Source organism: Bos taurus, chromosome 6 (assembly GCF_002263795.3).
Source record: "Bos taurus isolate L1 Dominette 01449 registration number 42190680 breed Hereford chromosome 6, ARS-UCD2.0, whole genome shotgun sequence".
NCBI lineage: Eukaryota > Metazoa > Chordata > Mammalia > Artiodactyla > Bovidae > Bos > Bos taurus.
The window spans coordinates 71907540-71933596 of NC_037333.1; the positions used below are offsets into that span (position 1 = coordinate 71907540).

Consider the following 26057-nt stretch of genomic DNA (forward strand, 5'->3'; position numbering starts at 1 on the left):
ATGTCTTCCTCTTCTTTGAACTCCTCTTTGTCTGTTTAACTTTTTGAAACCTTTTTAGTGTTTTTCTTATTCATCTGTACTTTTATACTCTTCAGATATTAAGACTTTATCGTTTTGTTACTACATATTTCTCTCAATTTTTGTTTTCTAAGGTTTATTTTTTGACACACATTTTAAGTTTTAAATATTTTAATCTGTATGTTTCCTCTCTATCTTTCATCACCTTTAATGCAGATTAAAATCCAGTCATTAAGTACATATTCTCTTATTTTTACTCTAATTCAGTTTTTTAAAAAGAAAAAATTTAACTATTTGATTTACTTGTGGTTTACTTTGGCAGATGTGCTGTGCTTAGTCTCTCAGTCATGCCTGACTCTTGCGACCCCATGGACTGCAGCCTGCCAGGCTGCTCTGTCCATGGGGATTCTCCAGGCAAGAAGACTGGAGTGGTTGCCATGCCCTTCTCCAGGGATCTTCCCAACCCAGGAATCGAACCCTGGAGACCAAAGCAGGTCTCCTGCTTTGCAGATGGAGTCTTTACTGTCTGAGCCACTTGGGCCTTTCCCCCAAATAGTTATTTTTTCTAGTCCCTTTGTTTATTCATTTGTAATGGCTATTTTTAATCATATCTTTTATTTTTTTTAAACTTATTTATTTGGCTGCCATGGGTCTTAGTTGCAGCTTGGGAATCTTCAATCTTCTTTGCAGCATGCTGGTCTTTTTTAGCTGTGGCACGTGGAATCTTTTAGTTGTGGTGTGTGGGAATATCTTTGATTCCTATTGAATCTTATTTTTGCGTTTCCTTTTCCTTTTGCAGATCCTGATCCTTGCGACTTTGTAAGGAAACGGTAAGAATATAGATATAGCACTATTTTCCCAGACTTTACTAGCTGAAAGGGGTACTCAATCTGGGGCATTTGAAGTGAAAGCCTATCTTGAGGGTTTTGAGAAGATTCCTGTTCTTTCCCTTTGTCATAAGGCCCTGTTCTAGGGGCAATTCCCTTGGGAAAAGGAAGGAAGAGAGATAAAGTGGTTAAGATAGAGATGTAGGAGAATTCTCGCTCAGGGCTTGCTTGTCGCTCAGTGCTGTGTGAGTCACTTAATAGGGCTGAACCTAAAGGTTAAGTCCCTAAAGGCACTTGGGATTCTGCACTGACCATCTCATGTCACAGATTTTGTGAAGCTCATGTTAGTGTATCTCAATCTCCTCTTGCCTCTAATTCAAAATTCAGTAGCTAATGAAATTCCAAGCAAGTGCCCTCTATGAAGAAAAAGAAATGTGTGTGTCTGTACATGTGGTGTGTACACTAGATGTCTCCTGAAGACAGATGCTTATTCTTGATTTGGTTAAGATACATTTAGAAGAGGTAATAGAATAAAATCATTCAAGAGAAAATACCAAAGGTTCATATCAATGGCTCATATAGATGAGAAGTAAATAATACCAGATTTTATTTCTTCACTCTTCTAATAAGTGCGTTGAAGTTATTCATATTGTTATTCTTTACCATCTACATTTATTGTTATTGGTTGGACTTAGTTTGCATTTTCTAAGTACTATATTTTCTAGTTGTTTTTTCCTCACCTCTTTTAGGCATTAAATACTGCTGCCTTATTTTTATGTACTACTTTGCTGTTTAAATTTTATTTTCTCACAAGAATCCTGAGAAGTTGATAGGGTGGATATAATCAACTAGATTTTCTGAGAGAAAGTGAAATTCAGAGTAATCATGTCACTTTTGTAAGATGACTAGGCAGCAAATCTGGTAGAACTAACCTTTACTGAGTATTACTGAATATCCACTTAAAATACCAAGTTACTTCAACTAAATGCATGCCAGGTGAGCAGACTCTCCTATTACTAAATAGACAGTGAAATCATTTACATCTGGAAAGCTTTTATACTTAAAAAAAGACTGTGAAGAGTGTTTCTTTAAGTGTTTCTGTTTTTGTTGTTATATTATTTCTTGCTTTCATTTGATTGGTTAATTTGGTTTGACTCTGTGAGAAAATTTTGTTCTGTATTATCTGTGCCTGTCCCAATTCTCTAAATAATCTTGTTAAACAAATGTGCTGTACCTGATGCTTTTAAAAGAAATATTTAGTATAAGCAAAATATACACGGGTGTTCAGTCACTCAGTCATGTCCAACTCTTTGCAATCCCATGGACTATAGCCCTCCAGGCACCTCTATCCATGAGATTTTCCAGGCAAGAATACTGGAGTGGGTTGCCATTTCCTACTCTAGGATAAGCAAAATAGTCAAGTGTAAAAGAGCATTCTGACGGAAAGACAGAATTATTTGGATTACCCCATCAATTCAGACATGAAATTGTTTCTTAATTGTTGCTATATAAACATATGTTTATTGCTCTGCTCCTAAAGTAAGAATTTCCAAAATTTTGTTAGCTATTGGCAAACTACAGGAGATTAATTATCAATGAAGACATGGAACAGCAAAGTAATCCTCATTAAAAAAGAAATCTGCCTTCAAGAGTTCAGATCCCTCCACCACATTCTTGTGTTTCTGCACAGGATCACGAGTAGATGTTGTAAGGTCATGTAATACTTGAGAGAGAAGACAAGCCTGCATTAAGATGAAGAGATGTAGGTTGAAGACATGGCTATGGTGACACAATGCACAATAAGTGAATGAAAAGGAGAGATCAGTCAGACCTTCACGATTAGCAGGAGTTAATGAGATCATTTCCAATTAAAGTAACAATACAGTTTAACTATCTATATAAATAAATGGAGAAACTGTCAGTAGTCTTATATATAAAATGATGCATTAAAATAATATTATTTAGGTGGTAAAGAAAAGGTAGAAAGGGAAGAAACTGGCTTAGAGGTGATGATGGAGCCAGGAGCTAAATTGCCTGCAAAGATTCATATATAAAGATGTTTTGTCTGCACTATAGTTTGCTTTTTCCTCCACCTAGCCACCCTCTCTGAAAAGTTGGTTCAGGCCATCATAGCAGAGTTCGAACAGTACTTGCACAGCAAAATCATTTTTTTTTAATTGAGTAAGGGTGTAGTTTTTTTTTCCCTGGCAGTGGACATTATCTTCATTATTTCTAGACAATAGCAGACATATCTTGGGGCAGGGTGCATTGTATCAATTACATACGTGTGTGTTCAATCACTCAGTCGTGTCCAACTCTTTGTGACACCATGGACTGTAACCCACCAGACTCCTCTGTCCATGGGATTTTTCAGGCAGGAATACTGGAGTGGATTGCCTTTTCCTTCTCCAGAGGGAGATCTTTCCCACAGAGGGATTGAACCTGTGTCTCCAGCATCTCCTGCCTTGGCAGATGGACTCTTTACCACTGAGCCACATAGGAAGTCCATCAATTACATATCAGACCTCAAACATTTAACTGCTGAAGAATCTTTTGGTTATCTCAAACCACCATCACAATCTCATGTTTGGAAAGATTTGTTATCATTGTTCATTAACTTCTGCTGAGGATAGACATAATTAATCACATAGTTTCAAATAGCTGCAAAGGAGTCTGGAAAATGTAAAGGAACACATGGATACTTGGGGACCACAAACTGTCTCTGCTATAGGTGGATTCAGGATAGTCAGGGAAGTCCAAGGGAGCAGAATAGAGCAGGATGGAGGTTGAGTGGTACCCAAAGTATATTTTGCCTGTTTCATAGTTTACCTGAAGCCACAAATTCTGTCTGAAATTTTCCTATACAGTCTCTTCAACATCTAGTGCTATCAAGCATTTACAAATTTACTTTCTATGAAAATTGAGGGGTTTTGCCATTAAGTGTACATTTTACTTGGATTCTTCTGGAGACAGTACAGTCTTGGTTATATTGTGTATTTATTGTCTTTGTTTTATTGTATAGTATATTTTTAATGATTTTAAAAGTGAGAATTTGGGGTTCACAATATTTTTTAATACTTTTAGCTTTTTTTAGCACTCTTCAAATCCTGTATAATAGGACCTTGGTTTTTATTTCTCCATCAGATGAGATTTGTTTGATTACATCTAATGTAAACATATTTGTTAAGCATCCTCATTGAATTAATCTGCTGGTATTTGTTAGTTCTTTTTCTAGGAAGAGAATTCAAGATCTTTCTAGGCCTAAGAAACAATGGCGAGCCCCAGATAGGTAAGGTAATATTATGTAGTCTTGTTTGTGATGATTATTCCTTACATTCAATAAGTGTTATTTTTACCTGTCCACTTACTTTGCATCCTAGCCCCTCTGTGCTCAACTGGAGCCACTGAATCAGTATTGTCACCTCAGGTGAGTCAGCACATGGAAAGCGAAACCTTAGGTCAATAATTCTCAAATTTGTCTGCACACTGGAGTCATCTGGAAAATTTAAAAGCTACTGATTCTTGACTCCCTTGGCCTGGGGCACAGTCTAGACTTCAGGAGTGTTAAAGACTCCCCAGATGATCCTAACAGGCAGACAGGTTTGAGAGTCACTGTCCCAGGGCATATTCTACACGCACGTGACACACCTGTGTCCATCCTCCAAGTTCGGGTTTGCCGAGTCTAACATCTGTGTCTAAGCCTCTGCCAAGAGAACGCCTGTTCTCTGGGGTCTCCAGCAGGCTGGACCTGCTGGCTTTCCACTCCTGGTCACAGGACATCCCCTTTTCTTTCTTGGTTCCTGAACAAAGCCTGATTTTTTCCCTAATCCATTGCTCTTTTATTTTCTAAATTAATGGATTTTATTTTTTAAAACAGTTTTAGACTTACAGAAAAACTAAAGTACAGAGAAAGTTTCTGTATTACCGCCCCTCCTCTAGTTTCCCCTAGTATTAACATTATTAACTTGCATTGAAAAGTGACAGTTTAGTGCTTAGTCGTATCTGACTCTTTGCGACCCATGGATCGTAGGCTACCAGATTCCTCTGTCCAGGGGATTTCCCAGGCAAGAATACTGGAGTGGGTTGCCATTTCCTTCTCCAGGGGATCTTCCCGACCCAGGGATCGAACCCAGGTCTCCCACATTGTAGGCAGACACTTTACTGTCTGCCACCAGGGAAGTCTAATAAATTGCATTAGTGTGGTACATTTGTTACAGGTAATGAACAAATATTGAACATTATTATTAATGAAAGCCTATAGTTTACATTAGGGTTTACTTTTTGTGTTGTACAGTTCTCTGAGTCTTGACAAATGAGTAACGTTGTATATTCACGCTATATTATTTTACAGAATAGTTTCACTGCCCTAAAAATTACCTGTGCTCCACCTATTGATCGCTCTCCCTCTTTCCCTTCTCTCCAAACCCCTTGCAACCACTGATCTTTTAACTGTATCTGTAAGTTTACCTTTTCTGGAATGTTACGTAGTGTCGGAATTGTACAATATATAAATTTTCAGACAGGCTTCTTTCACTTAGCAAAATGCCTTTAGTGTTCCTCCATGGCTTTTCATTAATAGTACATTTCTTTTTAGCATTGAGTAATATTCCATAGTCTGGATGTACCATAGTGTATTCACTTACCGAAGGACATGTTGGTTGCCTCTGACTTGGTGCAATTATGAATAAACCTGCTGTAAATAGTCATTTGCAGGTTTTTGTGTAGATACAGGTTTTCAGCTCATTTGGGGAAAGACCTTGGAGTACGATGACTGGATCACATGGTAAGACTATGAGCTTGGCTTTGTGAGAAGCTGCAAAAATGTCTTCCAAAGTATCGGTACCATTCCTGCCACCAACGAATCAAAGTTCCTGTTGCGTCACATCTTCCCCAGTGTTGGTGTTATCAGTGTTTTCTATTTTAGCCCTTTTAATAAATGTGCAGAGGTGCCTCGTTATTTTGATTTGCAGTTCCCTAAGGACATGATGTTGAGCGTATTACATATGCCTATTTGCCATCTGTGTATCATCTTCTCTAAAATGTCTATTCACGTCTTTTGTCCATTTTTTAATTGGGTTGTTTGTTCTTGAAATCCCAAGCCCCAGTGGGATGGTATCTGGAGGAGGGGTCTACAGGAGTTAATTAGATCTGACCACCTGGCACAGTGCTTCACCCGAGGTGAGGTCACAGTGTGGATAAGTGATGTGCTCATTTTATGATGATCTTACTGTAATTACAGCATCCATTACATGATAGCAGAAACAACTGTCTCTAATAGATTCATTTTTGGTCCTCACCTTTTAAGACAGTAGATAAAACAGTCTTGTTCTTGTTTTAACTTCCATACATAGTTTATCAGCTCCTGATGCCTGGAAATTGTAAAATTTTATAATAGAGATAGTTCCTGAAGTGAAGTAAAATCAATAGAGAAGCCACCAAGAGCCATTTCTAAGATGTCAATTATCAGTGAATTTTCTTACCATTTCTTTTCCTGTTTTTTAACAGAAAACTGTTTTGGGGAAATCAAGATCCTATTCGCCCTGTTTCCCGGAATGCTTTGAAGGCTCAAATGACCCAAAGATTAGAGAATCTTGCCCAGTCTAAGGAAGTCTCCCACCGATATGTACCTAACAGGTTAGTATTTGTGTATTACCAGGTTGTGTGTTTTCAGAAACACAAAATTTACTAAAGATTAGGGACTCTATATCCATTTCCAATCTGATGCTACAGCAAAACTTTTCCAGAGCAACATCTAATATTTAGCTACTGCAGACTTGTATTATACCTTATAGTTTATTGGCTTATCATGATTTTGATTTTTTAATAAAATGAGGGTGTTATGCAAGGATATGTACTATAGATGGGCTTCCCGGGTGGTGCTAGTGGTAAAGAACCCAGCTGCCAGTGCATAAGAGATGAGGGTTCAATCCCTGCATCGAGAAGTTCTCCTGAAGGGTGTGGCAACCCACTCCAGTATTCTTGCCTGGAGAATCTCTTGGACAGAGGAGCCTGATGGGCTACAGTTCATAATGTCACAAAGAGTTGGGCATGACTGAAGCGACAGCACACATGCCATGTACAATATATAACACTGTTGTGTTATATACTATATATAGTACAATATATAACACTTATTTTATTCATGAAACTATGAATTTTCTATAGCACCTATGGGCTTGGTTATAATGAGGTAATTAGGGCATCTAAAAGTAATAATGTTGTTAAGACTTTTGATGCCCTTTGCAAATTTGTTTTCATTGGATATTTGTTGAATGACTGGACTTTCCTAGTTGGTGCTTTGAGGAAAGATGATAAGGTGTAGGGAAGATGGGTACAGGCATGAGGGAAGTTAAAGTAAAGAAAAAAGTGAAGATAACCATTATTTGAAGTTTGGTTTATATGATAATTGAGGTAGCCATTTCTCTACCTCCTTCAATATACAGTTTAGTTAAAAGTCAGCAAACTTTTTCTGGAAGGGGCCATATGTAAAGTTGGCCATAAATTGTCTGCTGCAACTCCAAGAAAGCACCTATCGACATATGTAAACAATTGTGCCTGTGTTCCAACAAAATCTTAGAATCTTTGCATCTATATTCGTAAGATATTGATCTGTAGTTTTCTTCTAATGTCTTTCTTTTTGTAGTGTCTTTGTTTATGGTAATGCTGTCTTCATAGAATCAGTTGGAAAATGTATAGAATTTTTTACTTCTTTGTGGGCTCCTATTACACTATTGGAGATTAGGTGCTTGGATTTGATCATTCAAATTCATGCCTGTCTCACTCACTTTCCCTTCTGCAACTTGCAGGGTTCAATATTATTATAGCTGTGGCAGAGAGTCTGTAATCTGGGAGATCCCCTCTCCTGCACTGTTTTGCCAACCTTCCAAAAGGATCCAGAAGCTGGCACAGCCCAACAGATCCAAGAGAGGGTACCTGATAGACAGGTAGAGTACCTTGAGAAGCTCTATAAATTCTCATCTGATTTGATGACTGTCACAATATTGTTGTTCTTATTTGAGTATATGCAATTTCACAAAATAGAAGTCCACTTGGTTTTCAAAGGATCAGAGTGAAAAATCAGAAGTTTGCAGCAATTGTAGGTAATCAGAAGATCATCATCAATAATTACATTTGACTCAAATTGTAGTGAAGTGAAAATTTACACCATGCTCACCAGTGTCAGCCAATTCAAAAATATTCAAATGAAACATTACAGGTTTTTGCGATTCATATTCTCATATGCCCCTGTGACTATAAATCCTCTTCCTTTTGCTTTAAATGCTGGATTTCTACTTGTCTTTAAAAGATCTCTGGGTTGGGAAATCCCCTGGGGAAGGCAACAGCTACCCACTCTGGTATTCTGGCCTGGAGAATCCCATAGACAGAGGACCCTGGCAGGCTACGGCCCATGGGGTCACAAAAAGTCACAACTGAGCGACTTTCACTTTAAAAGACAGCTTTGGTGATACCTTCCACATGAGAACTATGATTGTAGTGAGGTTATTGGAAAAAATGTTAGGTTGTATTAGTGGAATATGACAAGGTTCACTTACAGGAGTGTGATACTACTACTGTGCACTACTTTAGAGCACATTAGGTGTGTATGTCCACTCATGGATGTTATACCTTAGGAAACTGATAATAAATTTGAGACTATTCAGATGGGAATGAATAAGATGTTGAGTCTTCTGGAAAATGAGTAATAGGAGAAATAATATGTTTAACTTAGAGAAGACACCAAGGAAACAGTGATAACTGTGTTTAAAAGGTAATAGCTGTGTTTAAAAGGTCAGCATCTGAAAGAGGAAGGGAAAATGAAGGCAATGGCACCCCACTCCAGTACCCTTGCCTGGAAAATCCCATGGACGGAGGAGCCTGGTAGGCTGCAGTCCATGGGGTCTCTTAAGAGTCGGGTACGAATGAGCGACTTCACTTTCACTTTTCACTTTCATGCATTGGAGAAGGCAATGGCAACCCACTCCAGTATTCTTGCCTGGAGAATCCCAGGGACAGAGGAGCCTGGTGGGCTGCTGTCTGTGGGGTCGCACAGAGTCGGACACGACTGAAGTGACTTAGCAGCAGCAATGTTTATTCTAGAACTTGAAGTAGAACAAGGAATTTATAGAGCAGCCAGTGTCACCTAAGTGTACAGAAATCTTTCTGATAGCTATTCAGTAGGGAAAGTGTTTATCTGGAGAAATCAACTGCTATCTCCACCCAATCCCCTGAAAATGTTCAAGCACAAACAGAAATGATGACTTTATGTGGATTTTAAAAAAGATTCCTGCATTCAGGGAGTGGTTGAACTGGACAACTTGAGTCTTTTTCCATCATAAAATCCAGTAAAAGTGGCCCAGTTTGTCCACAAAATTTGCTTATTTATCAATTCATTCAATAAAATCTGTTAATTTAGTTAAAGTATACATGTAAATTTGGTAGTTATAGATTTCAATTTATAAACAGAAAGAAGACTCATCTGTCACCAATTTTTGAGACATTTGTAATGTTTCATATTAACCTACAATACCTACCTGACATTTATAGGACAGTATACCCAATAACAGCAGAACACACATTCTTCTCAAGTGTACATGAAATATTCTTTAGGATAGATCATATATTAGGTCATAAAACAAATGTCAATAATTTGAGAAGAATTGAATTCATACAATTCAATTCAATTCATACAATTCATCAGTTCTCTGACCACAGTGAAATGAAATTAGGAACCAATAGCAGAAGGGACATTTTAAATATGTGAAATTAAATACCTTCCTAAACAAAAACAATGGGTCAAAGAATGAATCACTTTGATATTAATAAAAATAAAAACACAATATACCACAACTTATAGCTAAAATAGTGATTAGCGGGAAATTTTAGCTATAAATGCCTACATTAAAAAATAAAAGATTGAAAACCATAACTTAATCTTCCATCTTAAGAAATTACAAATGAAAATCAAGCTAATTCAAAAGTAGCATATAGAAGGAAATAATAAAGATCAGAGTAGAAACAAATAGGAACTAGGGAGATGGAGAAAAATCAACAAAATCGAACGTTGGCTCTTTGAAAAGATCAACAACGACAAAAACACTTTGGCTAGACTTACCAAGACAAAAAGATTCAAATTACTAAAATCATGAAAGAAAGGAGCTTCCCTGGTGGCTCAGTTGGCAAAGAATCCACCTGCAATGCAGGAGACCCAAGTTCAATCCCAGGGTGGGGAAGATCCCCTGGAGAAGGATGTTGCAACCCACTCCAGTATTCTTGCCTGAAAAATCCCAAGGACAGAGGAGCCTGGTGGGCTATGGTCCATGGGGTTGCAAAGAGTCAGACACAACTTAGCAACTAAACCACCATGAGAGAAAGAAGGGACCATTCTAAGGAATCATATGCAAAAGAAGAGTTACTACTATTGATCTTATAGAGATAAAAAAGGATTATAAGGGATTACTCTGAGAAATTATAAGGTCAACAGATTAGATAACATAAATGAAACAGACAAATTCCTAGGAAGACAAACTACTGAAACTTAACTGAATAATAGAAAATCTCAAAAGACTCATAATAAGTAAAGAGATTTAATTAATAATTTTTAAAAACTTCCTATGAACAGCTCAGGAACAGATGCTTTCATTGATAAACTTAGTGATATGTGTAGAGAAGAACTAACACCAATCCTTCAGTTTCCTCCAAAAACTAGGTCATGAGCCCCATATTATTCCTGATACCAAAACCAGGAAAGGTCATTACAAGAGAACAAAATGACAGAAATATCTCTTATGAGTATGTATGTAACAGTTCATACCAAAATACTACCAAACCAAGTCTAAATATACATGCAGCAGTCCACACCAGAATACTGGGAAAACAAATCTAACAACATATAGAAACAATTATACACCATGACAAAGTTGGATTTATTCCAGCAATACAAGAATATATTGAGTTCAGCATTCTGAAATCAATGTAGTACACCAAATAGAACAAAAAACCTTCTTCAAGAGATGAGGAATACCAGACCACCTTATCTGCCTCCTAAGAAATCTATATGCAGGTAAAGAAGCAACAGTTAGAACCAGACATGGAACAACAGACTGGTTCCAAATTGGGAAAGGAGTACAACAAGATTGCATATTATCACCCTGCTTATTTAACTTATATGCAGAGTACATCATGCAGAATGCTGGGCTGAATGAAGCACAAGCTGGAATCAAGATTTCTGGGAGAAATATCAATAACTTCAAATATACAGATGATACCACCTAATGGCATAAAGTGAAGAGGATCTAAAGAGCCTCTTGATGAAAGTGAAAAAGGAGAGTGAAAATCTGGCCTAAAACTCAACATTCAAAAAACTAAGATCATGGCATCTAGTCCCATCACTTCATGGCAAATAGTTGGGGAAACAATGGAAACTGACACTTTCTTTTCTTGGGCTCCAAAATCACTGCAGATAGTGACTGCAGTCTTGAAAATAAAAGACACTTGCTCCTTGGAAGAAAAGCAATGACCAACCTAGACAGCATATCAAAAAGCAGAGACATTACTTTGCCAACAAAGGTCCATCTAGTCAAAGCTATGGTTTTTCCAGTAGTCATGTATGGATGTGAGAACTAGACTATAAAGAAAGCTGAACGCTGAAGAATTGATGTTTTTGAACTGTGGTGTTGGAGAAGACCCTTGAGAGTCCCTTGGACTAAATGGAGATCAAACCAGTCAATCCTAAAGAAAACCAGTCCTGGGTGTTCATTGGAAGGACTGATGCTGAAGCTGAAACTCCAATACTTTGGCCACCTGATGGGAGGAACTGACTCATTGGAAAAGATCCTGATGCTAGGAAAGATTAAAGGTAGGAGGAGAAGGGGACGACAGAAGATGAGATGGTTGGATGGCATCACCGACTTGATGGACATGAGTTTGAGCAAGCTCCGGTAATGTACAGGGAGCCTGGCATGCTGCAGTCCATGGAGTCGCAAAGAGTCAGACATGACTGAGCAACTGAACTGAACTGAACTGAGCATGATTACCTGAATAGACTCAAAAAAAAGAACTTAAAATTTAACACACATCATGCTCAACAATGGAGAAGGCAATGGCACCCCACTCCAGTACTCTTGCCTGGAAAATCCCATGGATGGAGGAGCCTGGTAGGCTGCAGTCCATGGGGTCGCTAAGAGTTGGACACGACTGAGTGACTTCACTTTCACTTTTCACTTTCGTGCATTGGAGAAGGCAGTGGCAACCCACTCCAGTGTTCTTGCCTGGAGAATCCCAGGGACAGGGGAGCCTGGTGGGCTGCCGTCTATGGGGTCACACAGAGTCGGACACGACTGAAGCGACTTAGAAGCAGCATACTCAACAAACTAGGTATCAAAGTGAATTTCTTCAGCTTGATAAAGGGCATCTTCAAAAACCCACAGCTAACATTGTAATTAATGGTGAAAGACTGAATGCTTTTACCCTGAGATCAGGAGTAAGATAAGAACATCAGCTCTTACATTTTTATTCAACATTATGTGTGCGTGCTCAGTCACTAAGTTGTGTCTGACTCTTTTGCAACGCCATGGACTGTAGCCTGCTAGGACTCATCTGGCCCTGGGATTTACCAGGCAAGAATACTGGAGTGGGTTGCCATTTCCTACTCCAGGATATCTTCCCAATCTAGGGATTGAACCCATGTTTCCTGCATTGGCAGGTGGGTTCTTTACCACTGAGCCACCAGAAAAGCTGCCATTCAACATCATACTACAGATGGAAGTCAGAGCAATGAGGCAAGAAAAAGAAAGGTTGGAAAGGAAGAAGTAAAACTCTCTCTGCTCATACATGACATGATCTTATATATAGAAAATCTCAGGAAACCCACATAAAAATATTAGTGTAGTCACCAAGTTGTGTTTGATGCACAATCCCATGGACTGTAGTCACCTCCTCTGTCCATGGGATTTCCCAGGCCAGAATACTGGAGTGGGTTGAATAAATGAATTCAAGGAGGCACAGAATCCAAGATCAATATACAAAAATCATACATGCAATGGAATAAGAATACATGCAATGGAATATTACTCAGCCTTGAAAAGGAAGGAAATTCTGACACATGGTACAACAGGGATGAACCTTGAGGATATTATGCTAAACTAAATATGCCAATCACACACATATAATACTGTATGAATCCACTTATACACAGTACCAACTGCAGTCAAATTCATATACAGAAAGTAGTATAGTGATGGTGAAGGACTAGGTGGTGGGAAGAATGAGGAGTCATTCAGTGGATTTAGAGATCTGCAAGATGAAAATTGTTCTGGAGGTTGGTTTCATAACAATGTGAATGCATTTAACACTACTGTATTATAAATTTTAAAATGATTAAGATGGTAGATTTTACATTGTATGTATTTTACTATAATTAAAAATAAAAACAAAATACTTAGGAATAAACTTAACAAAAGAAGTATAATATATGTACACAGAAAATGACAAACACTGTTGAAAGAAAATTTAAACACATGGAAAGACATTCTTTGTTCATAGATTGGAAGTCTTGATTTTCTTATGATGACAATTTTCACCAAATTGATCTACAGATTCAATTCAATACCTATTAAAATTCTAGCTATCTTTTTCGACCCCATGAACTGTAGGAGTCTATCATGCTCCTCTGTCCATGGGATTTTCCAGGCAAGAGTACTGGAGTGAGTTGCCATTTCCTTCTTCAGAGGATCTTCCCGACTCAGGGATTGAACCTGGCTCTCCCGAATTGTAGGCAGACACTTTACCGTCTGAGCCACCAGGGAAGTCCTAGAAATTGACAAGGTGATTCTAAAATTCATATATAAATGCAAGAAACCTAGAGTAGTAAATAAACAGTCTTGAAAAAGAAGAGCAAAGTTGTAAGACTTACAGCTTCTGATTTGAAAACTTGCTGCTGCTGCTAAGTCCCTTCCGTCGTGTCCGACTCTGTGGGACCCCATAGACAGCAGCCCACCAGGCTTCCCCGTCCCTGGGATTCTCCAGTCAAGAACACTGGAGTGGGTTGCCACTGCCTTCTCCAATGCACGAAAGTGAAAAATGAAAGTGAAGTCTCTCAGTCGTATCCGACTCTTAGCGACCCCATGGACTGCAGCCTACAAGGCTCCTCCATCCATGGGGTTTTCCAGGCAAGAGTAATGGAGTGGGTTGCCATTGCCTTCTCCAAAAAGTTGCTAAAAATCTGCAATAATCAAAACAGTGTGTTACTGGCATAAAGATATAGATCAATGGAAAGGTCAAAAGACATAGAGATCAATGGAAAAGAATTGAGAGTCCAGAAATAAACCTTTATGTTATGTCGATTGATTTTTGACAAGGATGCCAGGAAAATTTAATTGAAGACCAATAGTCGTTTAAACAAGTGGTGCTATGATAACTGACATTTTTTTTTAAAGTCACTCAGTCGTGTCTGACTCTTTGCAACCCCATGGACTATATACAGTCTGGAATTCTCTAGGCCAGAATACTGGAGTGGGTAGCCTTTCTCTTCTGCAGGGGATCTTCCTAACCCAGGGATTGAACCCAGGTCTCCTGCATTGCAGGTGGATTCTTTACTAGCTAAGCCACAAGGGAAATCCAAGAATATCGGAGTGGGTAGCTTATCCCTTCTCCAGGGGATCTTCCCAACCCAGGAATTGAACCAGGGTCTCCTTCATTGCAGAAGGATTCTTTACCAACTGAGCTCTCAGGGAAGCATGATATCTGGGCTTTTCATTCCTTGTATGTTTGGTGTGAAGTACAGGTCCAACTTCATTCTTTTGCAAATGACCCCTACTTCACACCAAGCATAAAAATTAATTCAAAATGAATCACAGACCTAAATATAAGAGCAAAAATTGTAAAACTCTTAGAAGAAAACATAGGCATATATCTCTATAACTAAGCAGTGGCTTCTTAGATATGACCCCAGAAACACATGTGACAAAATAAATATAATAAATTGGACTTCATCCAAAGTAAAAACTTTCTTTGCATCAAAGGGCACTCTCAATGGAATGAGAAGAAAACTCATACATTGGGAGAAAATATTTGCAGATTGTATAAGGGACTAGTATTCAGAACATATATATAAATAATTCTTCAGTTCAGTTCAGTTCAGTTCAGTAGCTCAGTCATGTCTGACTCTTTGCGACCCCATGAATCGCAGCATGCCAGACTTCCCTGTCCATCACCAACTCCCGGAGTCTACTCAAACTCATGTCCATCGAGTCAGTGATGCCATCCAGCCATCTCATCCTCTGTTGTCCCCTTCTCCTCCTGCCCCTAATCCCTCCCAGTATCAGAGTCTTTTCCAATGAGTCAACTCTTCACATGAGGTGGCCAAAGTATTGGAGTTTCAGCTTTAGCATCAGTCCTTCCAATGAACACCCAGGACTAATCTCCTTTAGGATGGACTGGTAGGACCTCCTTGCAGTCCAAGGGACTCTCAAGAGTCTTCTCCGACACCACAGTTCGAAAGCATCAATTCTTCGGCACTCAGCTTTCTTCACAGTCCAACTCTCACATCCATACATGACGACTGGAAAAACCATAGCCTTGACTAGACGAACCTTTGTTGGCAAAGTAATGTCTCTGCTTTTTAATATGCTATCTAGGTTGGTCATAACTTTCTTTCCAAGGAGTAAAATTATACAAAAAAGACAACCCAATTTAAAAAATAGGCAAGGGACTTGAATAGACATTTCTCCAGAGAAAATATACAATAAACCAAAATGCACATGAGAAATGCTGAATATCATTAATCATCTTGGAAATGCACATGAAAACCATGAGATTGTACTTCACACCTCTAGAGTGTCAATAATAATTAATATACATAAAATAACTTGAATTGGAGAAATAGAAACCTTCATACATTGCTGGTGGGAAAGTAAAATGGTGAAGCTTGGGTGGAAAATAGTTTTCCAGGTCCTCAAAATGTTAAACATAGAATTATCGTATGATCAGCAACGCTACTCCTAGGCACGCACCGAACAGAATTGAAAACATGGTCACACAAACACTTGTACGTGATTATTCACAGCAGCATTCCAAAGTAGCCAAAAAGTGGAAGCAACTCAAATGTTCATCAGTGGATGCATGAATAAACAAAATATGACAAGTCCATATAATGTGATATGATTCAGCCTTAAAAGAAATGACAATTGATACATGATTTTTGAAAATATGCAGAGTAAACCACACATAATAAGCAACATATTTGTATGATTTCATTTATTTGAAATTTCTAGAATAGGCAAATCCATAGAGACAGAAAGTAGATTACTAGTTGTAGGGATGATAAATGGAGTAATGGGGAAGGACTGTTAATAGCTATGGGATTTCTCTTTAGAGCATTGAAAACATCCTGAATTTAGGTAGTGGTGATGATTGCACAATTTTGTGAATGTTCCAGAAAGCACTGAATTGTACATTTCAAAAGGGTAAATTCTATGATATGCTAACAATATTTCAGCTTTTAAATCTATCAGACTAATCCTAGAGGGCAATGGTATTTATTTGAGAAAAACTTTTTCCATACTGTGTTTGTAGGTTTGTTGCTTCACAGATCTGTGTTCTGGAAAAGGCATACATAGGAAAACCACTATGATAATCGCCCAGGTTGCTGGGAGTTATGGCCAGTACTCTCAGACTGCACTGCAGAGGAGCCTACCACAGAACGTTCTCAACAGTAACTGGAATTTTTATCTCAGGGTTTTAATATGAGGTTTTGGTAGACAGTGAAGTGTTTTTTAAACTGCAAGTCTCAACCCATCAGTGGATCATGAAACCAATTCCAATTATTTTTTTAATGAAATCAAGTGAAATTTTTAAAAAAGCCTAGGGAAAGCATCGTTTCATGATCATTTAGTTTCAGATACGCAAATTTAATATACTATATTATAATATAAAATGTACTTGGTACTGTGGATCATAGTAAAACAACTTTGAGAAACACCAATCTAATAGAAAGAGCATGGATGATTTTGGGAAAAGATGCTCCTGAGATAGAAACAATATATATATAATTGATTGGAGGTTAATTATAGCAATGAAGAATGGAGTTATGGTTTTTCCAGTGATTATAATATTTCATGTTCCATTTGCCTATAGACCCTTCAGTGATTACTTAATAAGAGGTTCTCTTCAATTCTCTGATCCTTCTCCTCGGATATTACGACTCTCAATAGCCAAAGCCACAAATCCAAACTATGTTCCTCCAAAAAGTGTAAGTGGGTCTATGTGAAAGAAACAGTTCCTATAGAGTTTGTAACCTGACTGTAACTATAATGTGCTTCCCTCTTATTTCTACATGGGTATTTTTCTTTTCTTCCTGTTTATTTTCCCCTCTCATCAAATGAACTTTTCTGTTTCCCCTGGGCTAATATATGTCAGGATTTGATGTGAGAAGCAGATTGACAATGAGTATTATGTTTAATTAACCTTAAGAAATTATGGGAGCTGATGAGAAGTCTATGGAAGACTGTCATAGCAGCTGGGACTTGGGTCTGATCATAAATCTAGGAGAAATAATAGAGAGAAGAGGCAAATCAGCAGTTCCCTAGAAAATGCTTCAGTGGCCATTTCAGATTCTTCAGTCTAGGAGAGTCTCACCTCTTCAGACAAAGGAAGAAGGCTCAGGATACTCAAGGGTACCCAGCTTCACTGGAATGTACCCTTATGTTTCAACTCCAATTTTCAAGGTCCAATTCCTTCTCAATCATTGCCCTAACTTTAATATAGAAGATGATATAAGTTTGGGAATTAAATTTGCACTGAACTACACCTATTCACAGAAGTAGATTTTGAGTTTGGTTTTCAGTATTTTCAGTCCTGTGACCATAGGAGATAAGGATTTATTTTGGGTAAGTCACAAAAACTTTTCCAGTCTCTTAACTACACCTTCAAGTGGGAATTTAAAGCCCTGAGCTGATAATTATTTTCTCAATTTCTCCAGTGCACTTAGAGGCAATAAACCAACCCCATATACTTCTTTATTTCATTAAAAAGATTTCTGTCAGCAGCTGCTTGGTTACCCAAATGTTGCTTTCTGTTTGTCAGTGCATGCCATGGACTACTAGTGTCTTTTTTTTTTGACCCCTGGCAATAGGATCATTAATAACTTTAAATCTAATCTGCTCAGAGAACAAATTCCAGATAGTCTAGAACTAATATAGGTATACTTCGGAGATATTTTGGGTTCAGTTCTAGACCACCCCAATAATGCAAATATTGCAATAAGACAAGTCACATCAATATTTTTGTTTCCCAGAGCATATAAAAGTTATGTTTATACTACTGTAGTCTATTAAATATGCAATAGCATTATGTCTAAAAACCCAATGTATATACCTTCATTAAAAAATATTTTACTGCTAAAAATTCTTAACCATAATCTGAGCCTTCAGTGAGTCATAATCTTTTTGCAATATTAAAGTCAAAGATCACTGATCACAGATCAGCATAATATAACAGTAATGAAAAAGTTTGAAATGTTATGAGAATTACCCAAGTCTGACACACAGATTCAAATCACACACAGATGCTTTTGGGGGAATGGTGCCTATAAACTTGCTTGGTGCAGAGTTGCCACAATCCTTTAATTTAAAAAAAAATAAAGGACAGTATTTGCAAAGTACAACAAAACACAGTATGCCTGAACAGAGGACGCATCCTTAAGTTCTGATCTGGTTGTCTGTTGCTTTATACCAAACCACACCTCAGAATCTGCCTGCAATGCAGGAGACCTGGGTTCAGTTCCTGAGTTAGGAAGATCACCTGGAGAAGGAAATGGCAACCCACTCCAGTATTCTTGCCTGGAAAATCCCATGGACAGAGGAGTCTGGCGGGCTACGGTCCACAGGGTCACAAGAGTCGGACACGACTGAGAAACTAACACACTAACACACACCCAAACATAGTGATGTAAAACAACAGTTATTTTGTTACGCTCAAAGATTCAAAATAAATTTTTTAAAATGTATTTATTTGTGGCTGTGCTGGGTCTTTGTTGCTGCTCAGGCTTTTTCTAGTTGCAGAGTTGTGTCCTATGTTGGCAGGCGGATTCTTTACCCCTAAGTCACCAGGGAAGCCCACTCTCCTCAAGGATGTTATGAGTCAGCAGCTCTGACAGGGAAGCAGGTATGACTTGTCTCTGCTCCATGATGTCTGGAGCCTCAACTGGGAGATTTCTAACGGCTTGGGTGTCTCAAATGGTAGGCAGCTGAAATCAACTGAAAGCTCCATACCTGCCTTGCTTGGCCTACGGTATTAACAAAATACCGGAGACTGGGTGGCTTAAACAACAGACATTTCTTTCTCACAATTCTGGAAGCTGAGTAATCCAAGATCAAGGTGCCCTTAGATTCTTTTCTTAATGAGGACCCTCTTCTGGGTTGTAACAGCCATCATCCAGATATGTGTCCCATGACCTATGCTTTGTATGTAAACAGAGAGAGTTCTGATCTCCCTCCCTTTTCTCATAAGCACACCAATCTCTTTATGGAGGTTCCACCCTCACGACCTTATCTAAACCTAATTATCAAAGGCCCCACCTCTAGTGCCATTGCATTGGGGGTTAGGATTTTAACATAGGAATTTGGCTGGAGGTTGGAGGGTGTTGAGGGGGTGGATATAAACATTCAGTCCATTGTTGTTATTCAGTCGCTAAGTCATGTCTAGCTCTTTGCGACCCCATGGACTGCATTTAAACAGGCACCTCTGTCCTCCACTATCTCCTGGAGTTTGCTCAGATTCATGTCCATTGAGTCAGTGATGCTATCTGACCATCACATCCTCTACTGCACCCTTCTCCTTTTGCCTTCAGTCTTTCCCAGCATCAGGATCTTTTCCAATGAGTCGGCTCTTTGCATGAGGTGGCCAAAGTATTTAGAACTTCAGCATCAGTCCTTTCAGTGAATATTCAGAGTTGATTTCCTTTGACTTGTTTGATCTCCTTGAAGTCCAAGGGACTCTCGAGTCTTCTCCAGCACAATTTGAAAGCATCAGTGCTTCAGCACTCAACCTTGTTTATGGTCCAGCTCTCACAGCCATATATGACTACTGGAAAAACCATAGCTTTGAATAGATGGACCTTTGTTAGCAAAGTAATGTCTCTGCTTTTTGATATGCTGTCTAGATTTGTCATAACTTTTCTTCCAAGGAGCAAGTGCCTTTTAATTTCATGGCTGCAGTCACCATCTGCAGTGATTGTGGAGCCCAAGAAAATGAAATGTGACATTGTTTCCACTTTTTTTCCATCTATTTGCCATGAAGTGATAGGACCAGATGCCATGATGTTAGTTTTTGAAATGTTTGCCTTTAAGCTATTTTTTTCACTCTCCTCTTTCACCTTCATCAAGAAGCTCTTTAGTTCCCCTTCACTTTCTCCCATTAGAGTGGTCTCATCTGCATATCTAAGGGTGTTGATATTTCTCCTAGCAATCTTGATTCCAGCTTGGGATTCATCCAGCCAGGCATTTCGCATGATATACCCTGTATAGAAGTTAAATAAGCAGGGTAACAATATACAGCCTTGTCATACTCCTTTACCAATTTTGAAACAGTCAGTTGTTCCATGTCCAGTTCTTGATCCACATACAGGTTTCTCAGGAGACAGGTAACGTGGTCTGGTATTCCTATCTCTTGAAGAATTTTCCACAGTTTAATGTGATCCACACAGTCAAAGGCTTTAGTGTAGTCAATAAAGCAGATGTTTTTCTGGAACTCCCTTGCTTTCTCTATGAAATGATAGCTTGCAATTTGATCTCTGATTCAGTCCATTACAACAACTATTTGTATTGCCCCCAACTGGAATGACTTGAAGGTTAAACTTAGCTGGGACTATTTACAGGGTCACTTTTGTATGGCCTTCCTATGTGGCTTAGACCTCTCTCAGCATGACAGCTGTATTCTGAGAAGGAATATCCTAAATTGTAATGTTACAAGGGTGAGCCTTCCAGGAGAATCAGGTAGAAGCTCCATGTTTTTCTTATGATTTCACCTTGGAAGTCACATTATGTTTCTGCAGGCATACTCTGTTGATTGATAAACGTACAAGTCTGGCCAAATTCAAGGAGGCAGGGCCGCAACCCCACCTCTCCATGAGAGAAGTGGCAAAGAATTTATAGGCACTTAAGAAAAACACTTCCACACCCAGTGATGTGAGTCTTTTGGTATCCTTGAGCATGGTTTTTGTATGAAGAAAAAACTGTGCAAAGGTATGCTCTTAAGTAATTAATAGCCAATTTTTAAAATTTCAAATTAGAAAATCTATTTCTTAGACTTTTAAGTTTAGTTTGGTAGTTTTATTATTCTATTTATAATTCTAGCAGTTTTTGACAGTAACTTTTAAGAGTCCTAAGTAATATTTGATATACAAACTTAATTCATTCAAATAGTTTATATTTATACATGCTTACTTGCTCAGTCATATCTGACCCTTTGCAACCCCATGGACTGCAGCCCACCAAGCTCCTCTGTCCATGGAATTTTCCAGGTACGAATACTGGAATGGGTTGCCATTTCCTTCTCCAGGGGATCTTCCCGACCCAGGGATCGAACTTGCATCTCTTGTGTCTCCTGCACTGGCAGGCAGATTCTTTACCACTGCACAGCCTGGGAAGCCTAAATATATGAAATTTGATTTCTTTTTGGGTCACTTTATGTCAACCATCTACAGTAATAAAACCTCAAATATTAAATATTTATTTAAAAATGTAATACGTTAAACTTATGAACACAATGAATCTGAAGTTTTTTCTTTTTTTTTCCTGAATTTTTTAAATGTAAGAATTGATACTGGCCCAGGTTCTTGGACTATTTAATCAACAAATTGATAAGAGGCCAGATGAAAAATTGAGGCAAGGCTTCATCGGGACTTGTGCTGCAGCAAGGGGGAGGGAAAACAAGTAACAGGTGTCCTTGCTTGCTTCCTGAGAGGGGGGTGAGCTCCTCCCTTAAACAGGGTGAGGGTAGGGGCAGATGACGTTTCCCAGGTGGCTCGGTGGTAAAGAATCTGCCTGCCAGTGCAGGAGAGGCAGGTTTGATCCCTGGGTTGGAAAGATCCCCCGGAGGAGGAAACGGCAACCCACTCCAGTATCCTTGCCTGAAGAATCCCATGGACAGAGGAGCCTGGTGGGCTACAGACCATGGGACTGCAAAGAGTTAGACTCAACTGAGTGACTGAGCACAGAGGTAATGACAGGAAGGGTGGCTTAGGTGGTCTGCCAACTCCCTTGGTGGTGCTGTGTGCAGGGATCATGCATAGTATCCTGCTTTTGCTCCTGGTATCTCAAAGTGGCAGTTGAATTTTAGCCTTTTTGTATCTTCTACTTATTCATAATTTGCCCCGGCTGTGCACATAAGCAGTTCTTTTTAGTCCCCTTATACTTTCTTTGTATTCTGTTGCTCCAGCAGGCATTTGTCGAGGTGCAGGCACTGCAATAAAAGGTCCCAGGTCCCAGCCTGTTTCAGAATGACATAAAGTTAAGATTTCAACTGAATGTCATCCTTCTAAATCAGTTTACTCCATGATACACTGCAAATTGCAGTTGCAATGTTATCATTCTTACAGGCCAAATTCTCTTAAAACGTGTGCCTGCTTTTATTTTAATATACACTTAGTTTTTGTTTCTAGTAATTTCAAATTTACTGACAATCTGCAAAAATTAAAGTCCATTTTCTTTGTCGTTCTCTCTCCTCTGTGTAGGGTGTGTGTGTATTTAATTTTTTCCCTGCATCACTTTTCAGTTCATATGTTTTTCTTTTTTGGCCACCCTGCACAGCTATTGGGATCTCAGTTCCCTGACCAGGGATCATACCTGGGCCACGGCACTGAAGGTGCCAAATCCTAACTAGATCATCAGAGAATTCCCTCCCTGAATCATTTTTGAAAGTTAGTTACAGACGTTGTATACCCCTTTCCCTCAGTGCTTTATTGTGTTTCCTAACAATAGGATATTATCTTTTAGAACTACAGTACTGTTACCAAGATCAGGAAATTTAACCCTGATATAGTACCACATCTATTCTACAGTCCCTGTTCAAATTTCATCAATTTTTGCACATACTTATTCTGAAGACAAAGTGTTATTTCTATGAGTTTTAGTTTCTTAGCTATTTGACAGTTAATTCTAAATCTTCTAAGAGTTTAAAAATAACACATGCCCACAAAAGAAGTCAAGTTACTATTACAAGTGTCTGAGGTTACTTGCCACCAGAGACTTCTGATGGATACACTGTAGGAAGTCCTTTTACCTCTATGAATGTCATACTAAGTCTCTTTTAATAGTAACTGTTAGGACTGTTGTTGTTCAGTTCTCCCCCATCTTTAGTTTAAAAGTTCCAAAACAGCTGAGTTTGAATCTATACAACCTAGTTTCAGAAGGATGGAAATTGATCCTTTTGGCTAAAATCATGGGTTACTACAATATTCTCATCTCTTCTGTTGAATTTACTGAGAAGTCTGGTCCAGCAATCAGATGCTACTTTGTAACTATGATCGAGACAGTATTTAGAGTTTGATGCTTATAAGTACTATTTTCTTTTTCTCCCCTAGATTGAAACCAAGATTTTGTCATCTACCCTGACTGCTATTGCAGCTCCTAGAATTGTAGACCTTGCCCATCCACGGATCAAGATAGAGGGTCTGTGCTTTGAAAGAGAAAGAAGTGAAAAGCCCATTCGTCCTGTAAGCCGTCACTACCTTGGCATCCTTCAGCTCACTTTCTGCTCTTTTCCAGGTGTTACTTTGCCTCTGTAGGGCATAGACCAAAGTCACTGGATACAAAAACTTTGAAAGAGTGGTCTGTGGCAGGAAGGAAGTTCTAGCTGCAAGATATGGAGAGAGGTTGAGGGTGAAGAGCATCATGGATTTGGGAGTCAATAAGAGCTGGGTTCAGGTTCCTGCCTCACTACTGCTAGTTCTATGATGTTGTGATAACCTTCTTGAGCCTTATTCATTCAATAAGGATTTGAATCTCTATTGCATGCCAGACACCATGCCCATGAACACAATGGAGGGAGACCAAAAAAAAAAAAAAAAGTAAACAGATAAGATGATGTCAAGTAGTGATAAGTGCTATGAAGAAAATGGGAAAGGAGTGACTATGGCTGAGGTTAGAGAACACGCTTCATGTGTATGGTAATCAGGGAAAGTCTCTCAAAGGAAGGACTATTTGAGCTGAATGAGAAGGGGTCAGCTAAGTGAATGAGAAGAGAGAATGTTCTAGTAAAGGGAAGAGCACATGCCAAAGTCCTAAAGTTGTGATGGCATTGTGAGCAAGGGGATTGTCAAGATAATAGTTCCCAGTTTCAGGACTGTTGTGACTTGTGATAATCAATAAGGCGGGTGTTTAGCACAGAGCCCAACACCTTCAGTGGTTTCCCTCATTCTTCCTCCTGACACTCTACTCCATTCATTGTAGTGGCTACTTGACTTCTAATCCCAACTGAGTTTTCAAAAAATACCTAATGATCATGTTGCTAAAGGAAATCAGACCGATTTCATCATTATAGGAATCTGAGCATTAGATGTGGAATTCTATTAGGAAATTCCCTAGAGAATCAATAAAACCTTGGGAGAGTGACTTGAGTTTGCTAAAATGACTTGTGACCTTTGGGCAAATCAAAACTGATTCTCAGTTTTCTTAGTATGTGATTATAGCCATCTTTAATTGCTAGAATTGTCTGGGGAGTTAAAAAAAATCTTTTAAAAAAATGATTCCACTGTAGATGAGGCTTCCCAGGTGGCTCAGTGGTAAAGATTCCACTTGCCAATGCAGGAGACGCAGGAGATGAGGGTTCAATCCCTGGGTCAGGAAGATCCCCTGGAGAAGGAAATGGCAACCTACTCCAGTATTCTTGCCTGGAAAGTCCCACGGACAGAGTAGCCTGGTGGGCTGTAGTCCATGGGGTCACAAACAGTCAGACATGACTGAGCAACTGAGCACGCACTACTGCAGATAATCATACTCTTAAGAGAGAGAGAATAGTAGCTATATGTCATCTTTCCTATTTTACCAATAAAGCAACATAATAGAAAGGCCTCCTGGCAGATGTGGTTTCCAAAGTAAGACCAAAATGAGTCAAAGAGTCAGTCAGTCAACATATCTTTATTCAGCAATAATTATGTACCAGAATCTAGTCTGCTGCTGCTGCTGCTGCTAAGTCGCTTCAGTCGTGTCTGACTCTATGCGACCCCATAGACGGCAGCCCACCAGGCTCCCCCGTCCCGGGGATTCTCCAAGCAAGAACACTGGAGTGGGTTGCCATTTCTTTCTCCAATGCAGGAAAGTGAAAAGTGAAAGTGAAGTCACTCAGTCGTGTCTGACTCTTAGCGACCCCATGGACTGCAGCCTCCCAGGCTCCTCCATCCATGAGATTTTCCAGGCAAGAGTACTGGAGTGGGTTGCCATTGCCTTCTCCAAGAATCTAGTCTAGCTTTGGGCAAACAGGTATATCTCTCAAGCAGCTTATATTCTGGTGGGGAGAAGCAGACAATAAACACCCCAACAATAAAATAAATGAGCTAAGGCAGGTGTTGGTACGTTCTGTGAAGAAGATTAAATAGGGTAATTAGAATGGCCAATATGCCTTGGATGGTCAGGGAAGAGCTTCTTGAGGATGTGATGTTTGAGTCTAGAGACTTGAATGATGAAGAGGAGGCATGACAAGAATGGGGAAAGAGAGTTTTGAGCAGAACTAGCAAGTGCAAAGGTCTTGAGATGGAAAGAGCTGGGCCAGAGGGGTCTATGTGGCTGGGGTCTTAGTGATCAAGGGAGAGATGGAAGGAAGGTGGGGTCATGGAGGATAGCAGGCAAACCATGTAGGGCCTTCTTGACCACAGTAAGGAGCCTAATTCTTAGAAAAATGGAAAGCTGCTGGAAGGTTTAAACCCTGAGAGTGACATGATTTGACTTGGGCCTTGGAAAGTACATCCCTCATCAAGTTATTATGGTGATTGCATGGGAATGATACAGGCAAATCACTGAGAACACTCTCTGGTTCATGGAATACACTTGTTAAAGTGCACCTTCTTGCCCTCAGTAACTGCTGTATGAAGGCTGGATTGTATGGGCAAGAAGGGAAACAGAGAGGCCAGTTAGAGAGTAATCAGGAGAGAAATAATGGTAACTCGATAAATGCTATACCTGGAAAGAGAGATGTGAAATTTTTGTGTCATTTTGTTTCCAC

At 39.1% G+C, this 26057-nt stretch overlaps 1 protein-coding gene across 1 annotated transcript in view; it reads left to right on the forward strand.

Moving 5' to 3' along the window:
• The window catches only part of THEGL (theg spermatid protein like), a 42227-nt gene that overhangs the window by 14032 nt on the left and 2138 nt on the right, over window positions 1–26057 (forward strand). The window contains exons 2-7 of the mRNA XM_024993581.2: window positions 818–848; window positions 4069–4134; window positions 6351–6479; window positions 7652–7789; window positions 16977–17091; window positions 23422–23553. Of these exons, the coding sequence (XP_024849349.1) occupies window positions 818–848; window positions 4069–4134; window positions 6351–6479; window positions 7652–7789; window positions 16977–17091; window positions 23422–23553 (611 nt within the window). The remainder of the gene's footprint in view (window positions 1–817; window positions 849–4068; window positions 4135–6350; window positions 6480–7651; window positions 7790–16976; window positions 17092–23421; window positions 23554–26057) is intronic.